The following is a 16,275-nucleotide window of genomic DNA, read 5'->3' as shown; positions in this document are numbered from 1 at the left end:
GGCAAGCGGTTCAAGCAATTTGAAGTAAGTCTAGGCTTTGTTTAATGTTCCGCCGCAAGCAAACGGTTGACTTTTTTTTTTCTGCCAGTCGCCTTGACCGCCCTGGATAATTGTTCCTCCGGGTTATCAGATCCCGGCGCGACTCGATAAGAAACACCGAGTCATCACGATGGACTCACCTGGGTCACAGGTCAGTTAGCCACGATTTCCATCCTGTAGATATAAAGCACAGTCTGACCAGTAATACAGGGTGCTCCGCGATTCTCCAGTTTCAATCCACCTGCTCCCAATACCTCTCAGATCCCTGCCACTAGCGAACCTGAAACTCGCCGGCATCGCCCGCGCCCTCACCGGCGCGCAGACCAGCATGGATCTCCGCGCATTCCCCGCCCTAGCAGAAGCCGCCGAGATGGCGGTAATAATGAGGCGGTAGATGAGGAAAGAAAGGGTCGCACAGGTGATGAAAGAAGAAGCGATGTAAAACCCGCAAATGAGGAAGGTGAGATCGCCATGTTTGTCGTCGACATCAAAGGTGATCGTGGGGTTACCCGTTACGGCGTCGATAAATACGAGGCTCCTACGTATCGTCGCAGCGGATCGGGCTCTGTACTTGGACTTCCAGACTACCGTATTGAATACGAAACGCGACATGCCGACTCTCTTCTTCTTCTGCCTAGCAGCGCAGCCTCGACCATCAAGCCTAAGCCTCTTTCCGCTAAGGCTCCGGCTCCTTGGTCCAGAGATGTTCCCATTCGTGTCCATCCCGGCAACAGCGTGGACACAGCAGCAGACTTCGAACATGCGCCGGACTTCATCTCCACAGCAGCCCCGCCTCAATCTGGCGTTGCGGCAAGTGCTAACCCTGATGATGAACAAAACCCCTATCTCTCGATCTGTAACATCGGCATGACCGAAGAGGAAGCTACCACTGAGAGTTCAAATGGAGACAAAGCGTCTCGCATTGTTGCTGAAGCTAAGATCCTGCACCGCAATGCTGAGCTGCATCGCGCAGTCGCGGAAAATCCTCACGATCTCAGGTCATGGCTTCTTCTTGCCGAGCACCAAGAACTTGCCGCGCTTGGTGCCAAATACGATGACCGTCCTCTCAGCCATGCGGAACAACAACTCGTGGCGAGGGATAAGCTTTATGTTTATGACAAAGCCATCAAGGCAAACCCGGAAAATCCCGATCGCGAATACTTCGTATTGCGTCGCATGGAAGAGGGTGCGAAAGTCTGGGATGTCCCAAAACTTACACGTGAATGGGAAGAAGTCCTCTGCTACCACTCTGAGTTCATCAATCTGTGGATTGAGTATCTTGACTACTGTCAGACTGATGCCCAAGATTTCCAATTTGACTCCTGCTTTAAGTCTTATGTCTACTGCTTGAAACTCCATTCAAACGTCGGCTTCGGTCCACATAAAGCTCATATTCGAGCATACTTGCTGCTGCGTTTGACCCTGTTTCTCCGGGAATCTGGACACATGGAGCTGGCTGTCGGTCTTTGGCAAGCAGTGTTGGAATTCGTGATCTTCCGACCCGATAGTTTCTCGACTAATAAAAAGCTTGCCCTGGAAGAATTCAAAAGCTTCTGGGTGCCTGAGTACACGAAGATTGGAGAGTCCAACTGGCAGCCCTGGAACCGCGAGTCAGGTGCCCGTACTCCTCCCAACAGGCAAGTCTACAGTCTTGAGGCAGATCTACCTAATTTGTTCGGAAGCTGGGCCTCGGCTGAAAGAGAAAGGATGATCAAACATCGCATGCCGTCTCATTCTTTCGATGAATCCAAGGAGGATGAGGCTTATCGAGTGGTGCTTCTTGAAGATTGCACACAGATACTGGTATACTTCTGGGATTTAACAGATGGCTTAGGCTATCTGGTTGATGGATTTTTGCAGTTCTGTCACTTGCCTCAGTTGACGTTTCCCGCCAATATGCGAACCAGTCGACTATGGGCCGGCGACAGCTTCCTACGGAACGAATACATGGATGATCCTCAAAGTACAATTGCAGGCTGGATCAATTTTCATCAATACTGCGCGACGACCACCATTGAACCGTTTTCATTCCCTCACCATACCTTCATCCATACCACAGACACACTTTTCGCTGATCCACAGCATTGGTTCTCCGCTTTCACCAAGTGGGCAGCAACCACTTCCCAAAAGTCCTCCATCATCAATTCCGATTTTGTCCTCTTGACTCTCTATGCTTTTGTCGAAACTTTCACTGACAGCTACTTGGCTGAGTACGCTATTGCATTGTCTTTTGCGTGTAACAATAATCTGGGCAAAAGATACGGAAAGCTAATGTTGAAAGATCGCTCGTCAGATCTAAGACTTTATAACGCTGTTGCGCTCACGCATTGGCGAATTGGCGATCATGAGATGGCTTACAAGGTGTGGTCAACTGCGTTGACAATGAGCCGGAGTTTCGACACCTGCGAGCTCATTGACTCTGTACTTCTGTGGAATTCATGGATCTGGGAATTGCTCAATGACGGGCAAAATGAGCGAGCATCCTACCTGTTGCAGGCCATGCCGTACAAAAGAGTTCAGACTCTGGCCTACGATACAGCCGACGACTTTGAGTTCAACAACACCAATGTGATCAGGCTCAAACGCGTGAGTTTCCATTCATCAATCTCGACGAATCTGACGCTAACCATTCATAGTTCTTGGCTTCCGCACAGGAAGATGCCCTGGAGTTTGGGAAACTCCAGGCTTACACAAAGTACACTGATTGCTATGCTCTCACTCGCTATCTGATGGGTGCCTCACTGCAGAGAGTCCTTGAGGTGTATGACACAGCTATTCAAACCATTGAGAATACGCTCAAGACACAACGTGACAACAAGGCTTTCGGTCGCGAGCTGGTGCACCAAGCCCGAGCTAGGCTCATGTACCACTATGTGACTAGCCAAAGTGGCCAGTTCAAGCCCGCCGACGTCCGCAAGGTGCTGTTGGATAGTATCGACCGATACCCTCACAACACCATGTTCCTGTCGCTATTCAAATGGAATGACGCTCGGTTGCAGCTCACCCATCGGACCCGTGACATCTTCGACGTCACTCTCGGAACAAGGGTCAGATCCGCTCAAGGTCTCAAGCCCGGATCGATGTACCGCGCACCCGTCACGACCCATTTGTTCAACATCTACAGTGAACTGGGTCGTCCTCTCATCACGGGGTCAACTGCGCACTCGATCCGAGGTGCCTTTGAGCGGGCGATCATCGACGCGATGATCCCAGCCAAGACCAGCCCCTTCGAGCTCGCAAGCTCGACAGCCGCCAGGAGCAACGTCACGCTCTGGAAGCTGTACTTGCTCTTCGAGCTCTACGGGGAGTGCAGTGTCCGCCGCGCCCGCGAAGTTTACTTCCGGGCCGTGCGCGCCTGCCCCTGGTCGAAGGAGGTGTTCTTACTCGCGTTTGAGCACCTCCGGGCTGATCTGACCCGCCGCCTGCCCACCAAGGCGGAAGTGAACCCTGCAGGGTTCACTACTACAGAGCTTCGACCTCTGTATGTCGAGATGCGTCGTCGGGGACTCCGGGTCCACTACCCTGTGGAGGACTTCTGGGCCCACCAGGGCGAGGAGAGTGAGGTGTCGTAAGACACCTCAGTTGCGATCTATTCACCGTGGAGGAAAGGGGAGGGAAGTGGGGGGGCTATAAATCAACAGGTGAAGGGGGTAAACTCAGATCCCCTTCACCTGAATGTAAGATTAATGTCAATTTCAATTGAGAATTGAAACTTTCGGTGCTCCAATTCAGTAGTTGTAGTGACATCAAAGTGAGGGTTTCGTCGTACATGCGCCTTATGTAAAACGTAGTCGTTTCAAATTCACTTTCACTTGAACTCCCTCTTAAATATCTTATTTAAAGGTGACATATATGTTGTTCTCAGCTTAACAAAAGGCCTTGCTAACTGCATCGGTGCGAGAATCAGAAAGTCTTAAAGGCAAGTGAAACTGTTCGCTATATGTTGTAGATTATCTTCAAACGAAATCCTATACTATATATATTCGCTATATCACCTCGATATAAGTCATATTATCAATGTTCTCTGTTTATAATCATCAGATGGTCCTCCAACTCACAAATTCCCGGTTTTAATCCGACCTCGTTCCTCATGTTTATGGCCTACTTTATCCCGTTCATCGACCTGCCTACCTTTGCGCGGGCCACTCTACACACCTCCATCGAGCGCACTTTCTACATGGTTTCGATCCTTAACGTGACATCCCAGTGGATGAGCTGCCGAAGCTGGGGTATATATGCATATCCCCAGTTGATCATCGATTGGAGAATAAGGAGGATGGGGCTTAGTGCCCTAGCAGCACCGGGGTTAAATCCCTGGATTTCTAATATAAACTCCCAGGAATGTAATGCATCATAGATCGGTATATTCTGACCTTGGTAGCCTAGACCCTTCGCACTTTGCGCACAAGCTGGGACCCGAGTTCCGTTGATACCGAAGTCGAAAGAAAGGTATGCGTGTGCTTCTGATATACGTTCTCAGGACTCGCAAGAATTGGCACTCACTTCCTCTTTAGTCGAAGTATGACGAGGGATACTAAATGGATATAGCTTTTGGGAACTGTGGAGGAACTTCCCCCACCCGACTAAAGAAAATACCTCAGTACATTGTAATATATATGGCTATCATGTCTCGCTGAAGAATCGGTTCTCAGGTCTGGCCAGGCCAAAATGTTCACGCAGGGTTGAGCCCGTATACTCATTGCGGAAAAGGCCCCTTCGCTGGAGTTCCGGAATCAAATTGTCTGTCACCTCCTCCAGACCCTGAGGCAAGAAGGGGAAAGTGCACGTGAAACCATCTGAAGCCTCTTCACGCAACCAAATCTCCATCTCGTCGGCGATGTCGCTGGGCGAGCCAAGGAACGCCAGTCCCGAATATCCACCATACCGTTGTGCAAGCTGGCGGATTGTTAGTCCCTCTTGCTTGGCCAGCTTTTCGACAGCCTCCCTCGCCGTCTTGCTGGCATTCGACTCGGGCAAATCTTCCGGCAACAGACTATCCGGATCAAGATGACTGACATCCACTCCAAGCGAGATCGACAAGGAAGCAATGGCACTATCATAGTGCACCAGGCTATCCAATTTGAGCCTCTTCTCCTGCGCATCTTGCTTGCTCTCCCCAACAATAATCATGGCCGCAGGCAAGATCTTCAACTGATCCCGCTTCCGACCCGCCTTCTCCACTCGTCCCTTGATATCCGCATACAGTGCCTTGGCAGCATCAATATCCTTCGGGCTGCAAAAGACCACCTCGGCAGTTTCAGCCGCCAGCTGTCGTCCCGGCTCACTTTGTCCGGCCTGGACAATGACCGGCCATCCCTGAGGCGGCCGAGCAATATTCAACGGTCCGCGCACTTTCAACTCATCACCGGTATGATTCAACACATGCAACCGTGCAGGATCAAAATACTCTCCTGTCTCCACCTCACGGGTAAAAGCATCATCGGCAAAGCTGTCCCAAAGCCCCGTCACAACTTCATAAAATTCACGAGCACGCTTATAACGATCACCATGGGCCAAATGCTCATCGAAGCCGAAATTGTGACTCGACTCCGGGTTCCCGGTAGTGACGATGTTCCACGCTGCTCGGCCGCCACTCAGATGATCTAAACTGGCAAATCGCCGGGCCACATGGTACGGCGCATCATATGTTGTACTTGCAGTTGCAGCGAGGCCAATCTTCTCCGTCACGGCGGAGAGAGCAGAGAGCAGAGTGAAAGGCTCGAATGAAGTGACTGTGTGACTGCGCTTGAGAGCCTCGACGGGCATATTCAGCACGGCCAGATGATCGGCCATGAAGAAGGCATCGAACTTCGCGGCCTCGAGCTTCTGGGCAAATTTAGCGATATGTTTAAAATTGAAGTTGGCATCAGGGTATGAGCCTGGATATCGCCATGCACCCGTGTGCAGCGACACAGGTCTCATGAAGGCTGTGAGGTGCAGCTGGCGGTTGGGTTTTGAGTCTGTCATTGTGGGGTTTTTTTGAATTCTGGTTGTGTCTGCAGATGTTTTCGAAGAGTTGATGCAGGTATTTTGGAATAAACGACGCCGTTATATACCCCGCTCGTAGGTCTGCTATTTCTAATCTGCGATTTCTAAGCCTTCGCTCAGTTGGCGAGGATATGGCGTGCTAGTCTCCACCACTAATCGCTCACTTAGTCGCACGCATGTATATATTCGACGTTATAACTTAGGCCAGTGCGATTGGTCCAGTTATTCACCTTTAAGACCCGAACGTCCTCCCCACATCCTACCTTTCAGAATGAGAACACCCACCATTGGAACATTGAAGTCATCCAGAATAGATACAATCTGTTCACGTACACCACGCCAGTCTTTGTTGCTCTGATACTTCACATTGATCAGTATGAAAGGCTCGCTGTCCTTCCGTTTCGGGCTATGGCCTACGCGTAGGCCTGACATGGAAAGAAATCCCGTAAGATCCACCTCCGTAGAGATTCTGCTCGTCACATCATGATAAACCGAGTAAAGAGGCTCGCATAATCCTATAGTCCACACTCGAAATGGGCGCAGACTGTGAACAGCTGGGTCTGCAATTTCGACATTGACGTGACCGAGCTCGTTGTCGGATAGATGTTTCCAGACTTCACGGCAGGCGTTCACCCAATCGTCGCTGAACTTATCACGAGTTGCAGTAATGAGCAAATTCGGCATGCGCTGAACCTCAGGATCAAAATCATATTGGCATTTCTTGATCTTCATTGAGATTGCATTGATTTTGTAGTGGGTAAGAGTTGAAATGATCATCCCGTTGAGCTTGAAGTTTTGGAACATTGTCCATAAAGGATCAACACCGTTAAGCCCAAGCATTTTGACGGGCAGTGAACAGAGATACGGACCTCCGGCACGATTCTTCTCGTTAATGAACCCATCTGGATCAACATGCCACCGGCCTGTGTCATCGATGCTATCACAGCTAGTCCGAACGCGCTGGCCATCTCTAATAGGAGAAGCATACGCCGCCTCATTTTGGGAGCCCATAGGATGTCTTTCTTCTTCTGGGTCAGACTCAGAGTCGTTCTCGACTGATGAGACGCAGGTGCCAAGGGAGCAGCTGTCAGGTACTCCATCCGAAAAGACCTTGGCGGCCATCGGAGAGAAGCCATCGGAGAGGTCAACGGAACCCGTACTAGATTTTACTTTGGGCCTTTTATCGGTCGAGTCGACATCATCGAGGGTGTTTGAATCGTCGATAGAAGACATATCACACGAAACGACGGTTGCGGGTTCAGGGTCGCAGTCACATTGACTGGACGTTTTGCAGCTATCAATAGAGGTATGAGACTCTGGCATGGGCAAGGTTTCAAGGGTCTCCTGAGTAACGGACACATGGGAATGATCGGTGGCTGTGGTCGATGTAGTCCTGGGCTCTTCGTGGCTAGGGCTGGAGCGACAGAGCGTGTTGAATTTCTCCACCCGGGCAGCGTCACACAAGGTGTGAGACTTGGTGTCAGAGTTGTGTTTAGATGATATGTCATATCTGCCGGGAGAAGAAGTGTTGCAGCTCCTGTGGGAAGAGCAGGGGCTACCACAAGAGCCACCGGAGGAATCATCAGAGATCGTATGCGATGTGTTGGGACGTGAGGCAGGCAATGGCTTTGATTTATTTCCAGAAGAGGTACCGCAGCAGATAACAGGTTCGGTGTCAAAATCAGGATCGTGCTGGGTGGACGTCTGTGGGACAGGGCCGACTACCCGTCCACAAGATTCATCCCAGGGCTTTTCAAATGAGCCGACTGGCAGAGGCTCAGCTCTCATCAAGGTATCAGTCTCAAGCATGATAATTTCAAATTCTTGAATGATCAAAGCTGAGTTTAGTGGAGAACATAGAAAAGAGATGGAGTTGATGCGATGCGCTGTATGTAGAAGAGTGGATGCGGAGGGAAGTGCGGCTCAACGGTCTTGGCAAACTTTAAAGTGAACAGTATCAGAGGCCTCAGGCAGGGAGTTTGGTTTGTTTGAGCAAAGGGACTGTATCAGACGGGAATGCTGGTTGCGAGTCATGCGATTGACGGGGGTCTATCTCCAAATTGGGGGAGGGGGTGGGAGTTCACATGGGAAGGCTCTATTTACCACTGGATAGCTACAGTGACCTTTCACCAAGAAAAGTAAATCATATCAAAAGTCAATAAAATTATTATTCCAACATTGTCAGTTCTATGGCCCCCATATTCCTACAGTCCAGCGTTTGCACTGGTATCCACCTATGGTGAAATCGCTTCTGTCGCTCAATCAACCCGCCATGGGCAGAAGGTTTCATGCATCGCTTCAATATATCAAATCCAGCGCAGAAGTCGAACTCGAACATCCCAAGAGACGACGGGAAAGTGATACTAAAAAGAGAAATTCGTGACTCGTATCATTCGTATATGATAAAAAGAGAAAAGCAGAAAGACACGAGCAACAAGACTAGAAGTGTTCCTTCCAGAACTTGAAGCGAACGTCTTTGGTGGACGAAGACTTGGCCGCATCGCTTATTTGCATCGCGGCAGTATTAGGTCCACAGAAGTACACACCAATCTCGGTGGTGGAAGAATTTTGCAAGCCCGTCATGTAAGACTGGTTCAGCAAGCCAATACGCATAGCTGTGAAAAGGCGCTTGAAATCTGGGCGACCAAAGTTCGTCCGACTCTTCAGTTCGGTGAGAGGATCAAGTGCCTGACCGACGGAGTTGAGGTAGATGTTTGCCGCGGTATCAGCATCCAACCGCTGTGTGAGGTAGGTGTGGATGCGTAAGAACTCGGTGTTTCCCTCATGGACAGCGGCATTTGCAGATTGCGCTTCGAGAGAGGACAGTAGGGCTTGGAACCACTCAAAAGAAGAGGTATCCTTGCAGACCCAGATAAACTCGACACGTCGCAATCGGCGAGGAGGGTTCGGACTTGAACGGAGATGCCAGATATTCTTGAGGATGGATGCCCAGGGTGTGACACCGATACCAGTGCCGATGAGAACAGCGATTTCGTTTTCAAATACATCTTCTGCGGGTGCACCATACGGCCCGTCCACGCGGATCGCAGGCATCGTCTGTCCGTTTTGCAATGCAACCTCGTACATACCGTTAGGGTCGAGGCCTTCGAGGTCTTTGGCTTGGGCGGGACCACAGCCGAGTGCATCTCCAAGTGCTCGGGTAAAATCCCCAACTTGACGAACGTGAACGCTGAGATAAGGATCGAAGGGACAGGATGTGATAGTAAATGGATGCCATTGAGTACTGGAAACATCAGGGACTTGGAGGAAGAGCCATTGACCGGCTTTGTACTTCATGCTTGGCTTGTGGAACTGTATCTCCATGGCGGCTACGGTCACCAGTTAGCAATTTTGAATCCAACATTTGCAACGGGGATCATACCATAGGGATGACGGATGACCTTTGTGATCACCGTGACACGCCGAGCGCGAATCTCCCTGTAGAGTCGCTCGAAGAGATACACTGCTCCGATCACCAGCTCCCATCTCCAACCTTCATAGCCAAGACAGTGGTCCCAGAATTGTTTTCCTGCGAAAGGAGAAAAAGGGTCGACTGTATCGCGCACAAAGCATCCTGTGGCATGTGTATAGAGGGCCATCATGAACGGGATAAAAAGATGATGCGCATACCAGAAGGTCTCATATGCTTGCTGGCGAATGCGATGATGCGCGGTGGTATACATGAGCATCATGCACAAGAGCATGACATGCCCAGTGACACCACCTGCGCGGGCGAAATGAATTGTGACAGCCAGTTCTGGGCGGATCTGCTCTTTCTCGATGTTATAGAAACTATCATGTGTTAGGATGAATCCATCAACAAGCTGACTGGGACAGTAGCCTACTTAACGTAGTGAGCAGCGGTGTGGATAGCTGTGAACACCAGTATTGCATAGGCTATTTGGCGATGGAACCACGCCGACTCATCGAGGGGTAACCATCTAACCTGCGGTCTCAGCCATCGGAGGATATTCCGACACATAGGCAAAAGGATCAAAGTGCAGTCGACTGAAAGCACAAGTCCCGCGCCTCGTGATATCCAGACTGAGTAGCTGAGCACATTTAGGCCCGCGAGCTTTTGGTTTGATGCCTGCAAATACCTATAAGCATGTCAGCCCCATACTTGCTGGCCGAGCGGATGTTAGAATACATACCATCCTACAGCAAAAATGCCGATATGTACACCCCAAAAGAACAGATGGAACAAAACCTTAGAAACGGTTAAGTTTGCTCTCTTGAGCCAGGAGTCTTTCTTTGCGGTCATATTTCTTCGCGGTTCCAAGAATGTCGACCAGCGACAAATATTCGAAGCGATAATTCAATCAAAGGAGTGACAAATGCAGACGGTTGACCAGCAACCCGGTAATATACACTGAACCTCTTTTAGAAAGCTAGATCTCCTGAGCTCCCTTCACGGCAAGTCTTCAGTGGTGATCTTAAGACACTCAATGCTTTGGGTTCCGCCGGCGTTGTGGTTTCTCCATGAACTTGGCTCAAATCACGACCTTCCAGGATAATTCACCCTTCGTTGATGGATGCAAGAAGTGTCGTTAAATCTTCTGTGCTCAAAGTGTCTGCTGCCAGCTTGCAGTTTTGCTTGATCAAAATGTATAGAAATTAAGGGTGGGCTGCGCGAGCCTTGTCGCGAGCGCTGTTGGCGTTTCGCCGACTGATTCCCCTGCAAGTGTCCCCTCGAACACAGGAGAGTAGTGGGGGAGCTGCAATACGGTGCAAATGTTTAATCAAACAGTCAGAGGCATGATTGACGTCAATAGATGGATAAAGACAAGACCGAAGGAAAAGTTGGATGTGCAGAGAATCCCAGTGTTGTGGTTTTAGCTGCAGGGGTGGGAGGAGGGGAGTGGATCTATAATTACATCGCTTCCAGCGGACAGCACAACCGAGTACGGTGGATGCTAGTCCAATACAATCCAATGTCCGTGCTTTTGGAACTTTATCAATTACTCCGTATAGAGGCTAGAATCTACTTCATCGCTTACAGCCTCGTCAATTTTTGCCGCATCTAGGTTTCGACCGTTATCCTTCTCGGGCTTGGCTCGTTCTTTCAATGCCTTCAAGAACGCTGATTGTGATCCTGGACTCGGGATTTAATTAATGCTCTCATGATCTTTCTATTTTTAAAGGCCATTCGTCACAGGCACACCAATCATGATCCGAAGATTGTGCGCCCGAGTCTGGCCACTGTGCCACGTTCCCCGCGACGAGGCGAGGCTAGAGAGAAAGGGGAAGCGCGCCCTGTTTCATCCAACCTGACCCGATCCGGTTTTACGATTCAACGACGGGTCTGAACGGGGTGCAGCTAAACGCGTCCAAGCCGAACTTCAAAAAGACCCAACGTCCCTAGGTGACAGGGTGGCTGGTGGATAGTTGGCGTTAAATGAGGTCAGGGAAAGAAGGTTACTGGGAAACGGCCTATCGTAAACTTCCTGCAAGCGCCGTACTTTGGTCACATGGAAAATTCGACAGTCGAACAATCAAAACGCCTGTCAATCCGTTAGAATTCATCATGAGTGGTGCACTTGAGCGTTTGAGCCAAATATAGAATTGTAACTAGACTCGAGCTCTCTGTTCCCCCATCAACGATTCTTCCCCAAATTGAAATTCCCACTTGGCACTGTACAGTCCCTCCGCAAAAGTTTCCGTACGGTCGGGGGTCCACACCCGCGTTTTTCGCGAATAATTACATTTTTGACCCGCGTCTTCTCCCAACCCATGGTTTTTAAAAATTCACCATGGTTCCCAGGACCCCTCTACGTCCTATTAATTCTAATAGGATAAAGGGAAATGAGCTATCTCCCTATCTCCGGGGTCAGATCTTTGGTCAAGCCCAGCTAGGCCTGTCAATCGCGAAAATTGCCCAGCACTTCAGTTTATCCAAATCCACAATTCAGTATACCCTCGAGAAAGAACCTCTCCGACACGAAGGCAATAATCAAAACCGCGTCGGTCGCCCCTCGATTTTATCAGCAGATGACCGTTCTATGGTTATTCGATTGATTCGAAACGATCCCTTTATTACCTATCAAGAAATCCGCGAACAAAGTGGCTTAACTGCTTCCGACGATACCCTTCTTCGAATGGTCAAAGCCTCGGGCTACGGACATTGGAAAGCGAAAAAAAGACTATATTTAAAACCGGAACACGCCGAGCTACGCCTTAATTGGGCTTTGGAGCGACGAAATTGGACGTGGGATGACTAGAAGAAGATTGTTTAGTCCGATGAATGCTCTATTAAAATCGGGAAAGGGAAGCGTTACCGTTAGGTCTTTTTCATCAACCACCGAAATAAAAAATGGAAAAAAGAACATATTACCACATACTCGAAGTCGAAAAATATCTCAATTATGATTTAGGGAGCAATATTCGGTGGTGGTTGCTCCGATTTATTCCAAATGAATCGTGACTCGGAGTCAGCACGCAACGGATACTCAAGGTTCTCGTATCGCGAGGTTCTCGAGGAGAATTTACCCCAAATTTGTATGGATTCGACGCGAATCTTTATGCACGATAATGCTCCAATCCATACTGCGCATATTATTCGTGATTGGTTGTGGGAGAATGGAATTGAGACGATGGTGTGGCCGCCGTACTCACCTGATTTGAACCCTATTGAACATGCATGGGCAAAACTTAAAGAAATGATCGACCGCCTTGATCCGGACCTTGATAAATTTGAAGGTCCCAAAGAAGATCTGATTCATCATTTCGAAGAGTTAATTCATGCTGCATGGGCGATGCTAGGCCAGGATTACTTTGATGGGTTGATTTCGAGCATGGGGCGCAGGGTTGAGGCAGTAATTGAGGCAAATGGGTGGTATACTAAATATTAAAAATATAAATTAAATACTATGTCCAATTGCCTATCTAATATATATTTTTATATAATTTTACTATATAAATTGGGGGTATAGTATTTAATTGAAGTTAGCAGGTTCGATTTGCTAAAATCAAAAATGGGAGATATATATTTGATGGGGTGCGGGTCGTACGGAAACTTTTGCGGTAGAACTGTAAGTCACACTGGGCACGGGTCAAGCCCGCGGAAATTGCAGAAAGACGGTGTGTGACATTTGGGACGTTGGAATCAGGGCTGCTGTGGTCATCTGATCTGGAAGGTTCCAAACTGTCTCTGGTACAAAGACCATGCAAGACTTTGGAATCGAGCCACCCAACATCCCAGGCCTCATTTGAAACCCTTAATAGTCCAGGACAAAGTACCCTGTACGCCGTACGGAGCACAGGGCACAATTCGAATGTGGATGAGACGTGAGAAGCCCTGCGCGTGCCTGCATTTCATCACACGCCAAGCCCTGACGCCACAGTCTCTGATTTGCGGGCGTCTACCTGAATCCGCACCATCACATCCCCTGCTCGCCAATCACACCACTATGACGGCTCTTGAAGAATTTGAAGAAGAGGGGTTGTCAAGGGCTTGGGCAATTTGGCGCTCATAATTGGTCTGCTACACTTGCATCCGTGCGAATCACGGATTAGTCCTACTTTCTTTCGGAGCACCAACCCCGGGCATACAGCGATTCACGTTTTTAGTGCTCGTCTATCACATCCTAGCAATGAATGCTGCTGTGGTTTTGAGTTATCAGAGGGGTCGCTAGTCTAAGTATAGATTCTTATACCTGGTCCTGCCTGCGAGCATGCCACTCGGACCATGATGCTTTTTCTTCTCCATATCACTACAATCATGCTATGAGGATAGACTCTCACCTATTCTCTACGCCCTCCATGCCATTCAACTTCAACAACTATATGGAAAGCTGTATCATACGATGAAGTGATTCTGTTACAGTATCTGTCGCAACTATTCGGGTCTCGCGACACTTGCCGCCCAAAATTAGCTTTGCACTTTGTCTTACACCCAAGCGACTCTATTTCCTCCGAGACCTTCGCTGGACGAAGCTCTACCACACCACATAGACTTTCTACAGTCAAACACCCATAGCTGGACAAAATGGGCAGGCTCATCAAGAACCACTGGGGGCGATTAATCATTCTCACCGCGGCAGCTTGTAAGTTGCTCACTAAACAATTTGTACCTTGAGATCACCACTGACGGAATTCCAACAGACCAGATCGCAAGCGCCATCGAAGGCTTTATCTGGCCCAAGGTATTCTGGGACTTCATCTCCAGGAACCTTGATGCAGCGGTCGCTCCGATTCCCGTACTCCAAATCCTAAACCTCATCATGGGCCTCGTTGGGATAGCCTGGGAATGGCCTCTCAAGCCGTTTGTCAATACGGGAGTGCACCGCAGCATTGAATTTCGTCTCATCATCTACCCGCTCAGCGCCTTACTCGCTGCGCTTCTTTACCAAGGCACCGACCCTGCGATATATTATTTGATTGGAATCGGTGTCTATTTCTGGGCTTACAGCGAAGGCGAGGTATGTAATATCGAATCTTTTGCATAGACTGTCATATGCTAACAAACGGATGTATAGGTCGTCTGTCCGGAACCTTGGACCTTGCCAAAACGGCTTGCACTAATGAAAGCATAACAAATGGGTTCGGTCTGGGGCATAAGATGCAGCAGACGCAGATCATGTATATATTCTAATATTTCACGAACTTGACGACTTGAAAGAGCAACATGATGTGTGTTCGTAGTATCCATTTGGATAGTGTAGTTGCATTGTCGATCAACAATCAACATGAGCATATCTGGAGATTCAATTAATTTTTCGTCTGTCTGTAAACCCAAGATCTGTGTGCCAGGTAGATTCCCCGATACTACCTAGACAGGTACAATAGCAATCCTTCGCTTCATGGCTTCTAAATAAAGCTCCATTTCATATTCATGCCTTGTTTACAAGGCGCTAAGAAAATATCAGCGCAGTATCAAAACCCCTAGGCTATAAACAGGAACCTTGGTTTTTGTTGTGGCCTGGTAATTTGCTGTTTTTCGCACCGATAACACTGACAGAAAGACCGACACGTGTACACGTGATGCTGTTCTCGGACACAGGCAACACTCGTCATCTTGACAACAGATCTACATTTACTTTCGAAAGTCCAAAGTCCCCGATGAATCCCCTGTAAATCCTTTGTACTGCTTTTATATGTGGAATATTCAAAGTTACGCACAACGCGAGAACTAACCGCCGCAACTGACATTATCATTTCAAGTCTTCAAAAGACAAACAAGATGGCTTCCCCTACAGAAATCCAACCAAAGCTCGAGGAGGACGATCTCGACTTTGAGCCAGCGGAGGATGTACCAGTCAACAAGACTACCAGTTTCAATGGCAGGCTACAGCAATTCCTACATCACGGCAGCGCCGCGCATGAAGCGACCAGTGCCTCGACCACTACTATATCCCAACGCCCAAAATTCAAGGCCGAAAGCCAAGCAGAAGAGATCAACTCCATTCCAAAGCGTAGGAAAGCAATCACACAGACGACCACAACAACCCATACACGAAAAACCCGCTCGCGCTCACGCTCAACTCCAACAACTCCCCCATCCCCAATCCCGCCTAAAACCCCAACGAAGCGCAAGCGCAGCACCGCACCCCGAATCTCAAGCCTCCCCGGCCCATCAGCTTCCGAATCTCTCCTCCGCGATACAATCCCTCCAAACCTGGTTCTCCTGCTCGTGGGTGTGAACCCAGGGATGATGACAGGCATAACTGGGTACGCCTACGCACACCCGTCAAATCTCTTCTGGAAACTGCTGTATTCATCCGGAATAACCAGCATCCGCCACATCCCCGCAGACACATACAAGCTACCAGCGCTGTACAGTGTGGGCAACACGAATATCGTGGAGCGGCCGACGCGGGACGCGAGTATGCTCAGTCGTGCGGAGATGGATGCGGGTGTTCCCGTGCTTGAGGCTAAGGTTGCCGCGCAGCGGCCGGAGGTGGTTTGTCTTGTTGGAAAGAGTATTTGGGAGGCTGTTTGGCGAGTTAAGCATGGGAGGGGGATCCGGAAGGAGGAGTTTCGGTATGGATGGCAGGGGGAGGAGGAGAATATGGGTCGTGTTGACGGGTGGGCTGGTGCGCCTGTCTTTGTAGCCACAACGACTAGTGGGCTTGCGGCTGGGATGAAGCTTGCAGAGAAGGAGGCTATTTGGGCGGAGTTGGGGAGTTGGGTTGTTAAGAGGAGAGCGGAACGGGGGTTGGACTTGGTGGTTAAAGATGAGGATGTTGTGATTTGAGGTGCTTTGATTTGCTGGTTGTCTATGTATGTAGACTCTGTGAGTACACTACA

General features: G+C 49.3%; 6 protein-coding genes across 6 annotated transcripts; 3 read left to right on the top strand and 3 right to left on the bottom strand.

Annotated features, from left to right (window-relative positions):
• Positions 1-169: 169 nt before the first annotated feature.
• Positions 170-3,611, top strand: N7457_007515 (uncharacterized protein; the record flags this gene model as incomplete). The annotated part of the gene is made up of 3 exons (XM_057178558.1): positions 170-190; positions 250-2,625; positions 2,676-3,611. 3 exons carry the CDS (start codon positions 170-172, stop codon positions 3,609-3,611), a joined length of 3,333 nt encoding a protein of 1,110 aa, XP_057030302.1.
• A 1,051-nt stretch (positions 3,612-4,662) lies between these two features.
• On the bottom strand, positions 4,663-6,006 carry N7457_007514 (LLM class flavin-dependent oxidoreductase; the record flags this gene model as incomplete). The annotated part of the gene is made up of 1 exon (XM_057178557.1): positions 4,663-6,006. One exon carries the CDS (start codon positions 6,004-6,006, stop codon positions 4,663-4,665), a length of 1,344 nt encoding a protein of 447 aa, XP_057030301.1.
• Positions 6,007-6,249: 243 nt separating this feature from the next.
• On the bottom strand, positions 6,250-7,836 carry N7457_007513 (uncharacterized protein; the record flags this gene model as incomplete). The annotated part of the gene is made up of 1 exon (XM_057178556.1): positions 6,250-7,836. The coding sequence occupies one exon, from the start codon at positions 7,834-7,836 to the stop codon at positions 6,250-6,252; it is 1,587 nt and encodes a 528-aa protein (XP_057030300.1).
• Positions 7,837-8,466: 630 nt separating this feature from the next.
• Positions 8,467-10,291, bottom strand: N7457_007512 (putative NADPH oxidase (NoxA); the record flags this gene model as incomplete). The annotated part of the gene is made up of 4 exons (XM_057178555.1): positions 8,467-9,356; positions 9,410-9,819; positions 9,873-10,127; positions 10,182-10,291. 4 exons carry the CDS (start codon positions 10,289-10,291, stop codon positions 8,467-8,469), a joined length of 1,665 nt encoding a protein of 554 aa, XP_057030299.1.
• Positions 10,292-14,014: 3,723 nt separating this feature from the next.
• N7457_007511 (uncharacterized protein) lies at positions 14,015-14,561 on the top strand (the record flags this gene model as incomplete). Its single annotated transcript, XM_057178554.1, has 3 exons — positions 14,015-14,072; positions 14,131-14,447; positions 14,505-14,561. 3 exons carry the CDS (start codon positions 14,015-14,017, stop codon positions 14,559-14,561), a joined length of 432 nt encoding a protein of 143 aa, XP_057030298.1.
• Positions 14,562-15,208: 647 nt separating this feature from the next.
• Positions 15,209-16,222, top strand: N7457_007510 (mismatch-specific DNA-glycosylase; the record flags this gene model as incomplete). The annotated part of the gene is made up of 1 exon (XM_057178553.1): positions 15,209-16,222. The coding sequence occupies one exon, from the start codon at positions 15,209-15,211 to the stop codon at positions 16,220-16,222; it is 1,014 nt and encodes a 337-aa protein (XP_057030297.1).
• Between the last annotated feature and the right edge of the window lie 53 nt (positions 16,223-16,275).

Source organism: Penicillium paradoxum, assembly GCF_028828445.1.
Source record: "Penicillium paradoxum strain IBT 22861 chromosome Unknown utg000006l_segment0_segment0, whole genome shotgun sequence".
NCBI classification, from domain to species: Eukaryota; Fungi; Ascomycota; class Eurotiomycetes; order Eurotiales; family Aspergillaceae; genus Penicillium; species Penicillium paradoxum.
Note: the sequence above shows the minus strand (reverse complement) of the source record. Positions and strands in the feature narration are given on the sequence as shown.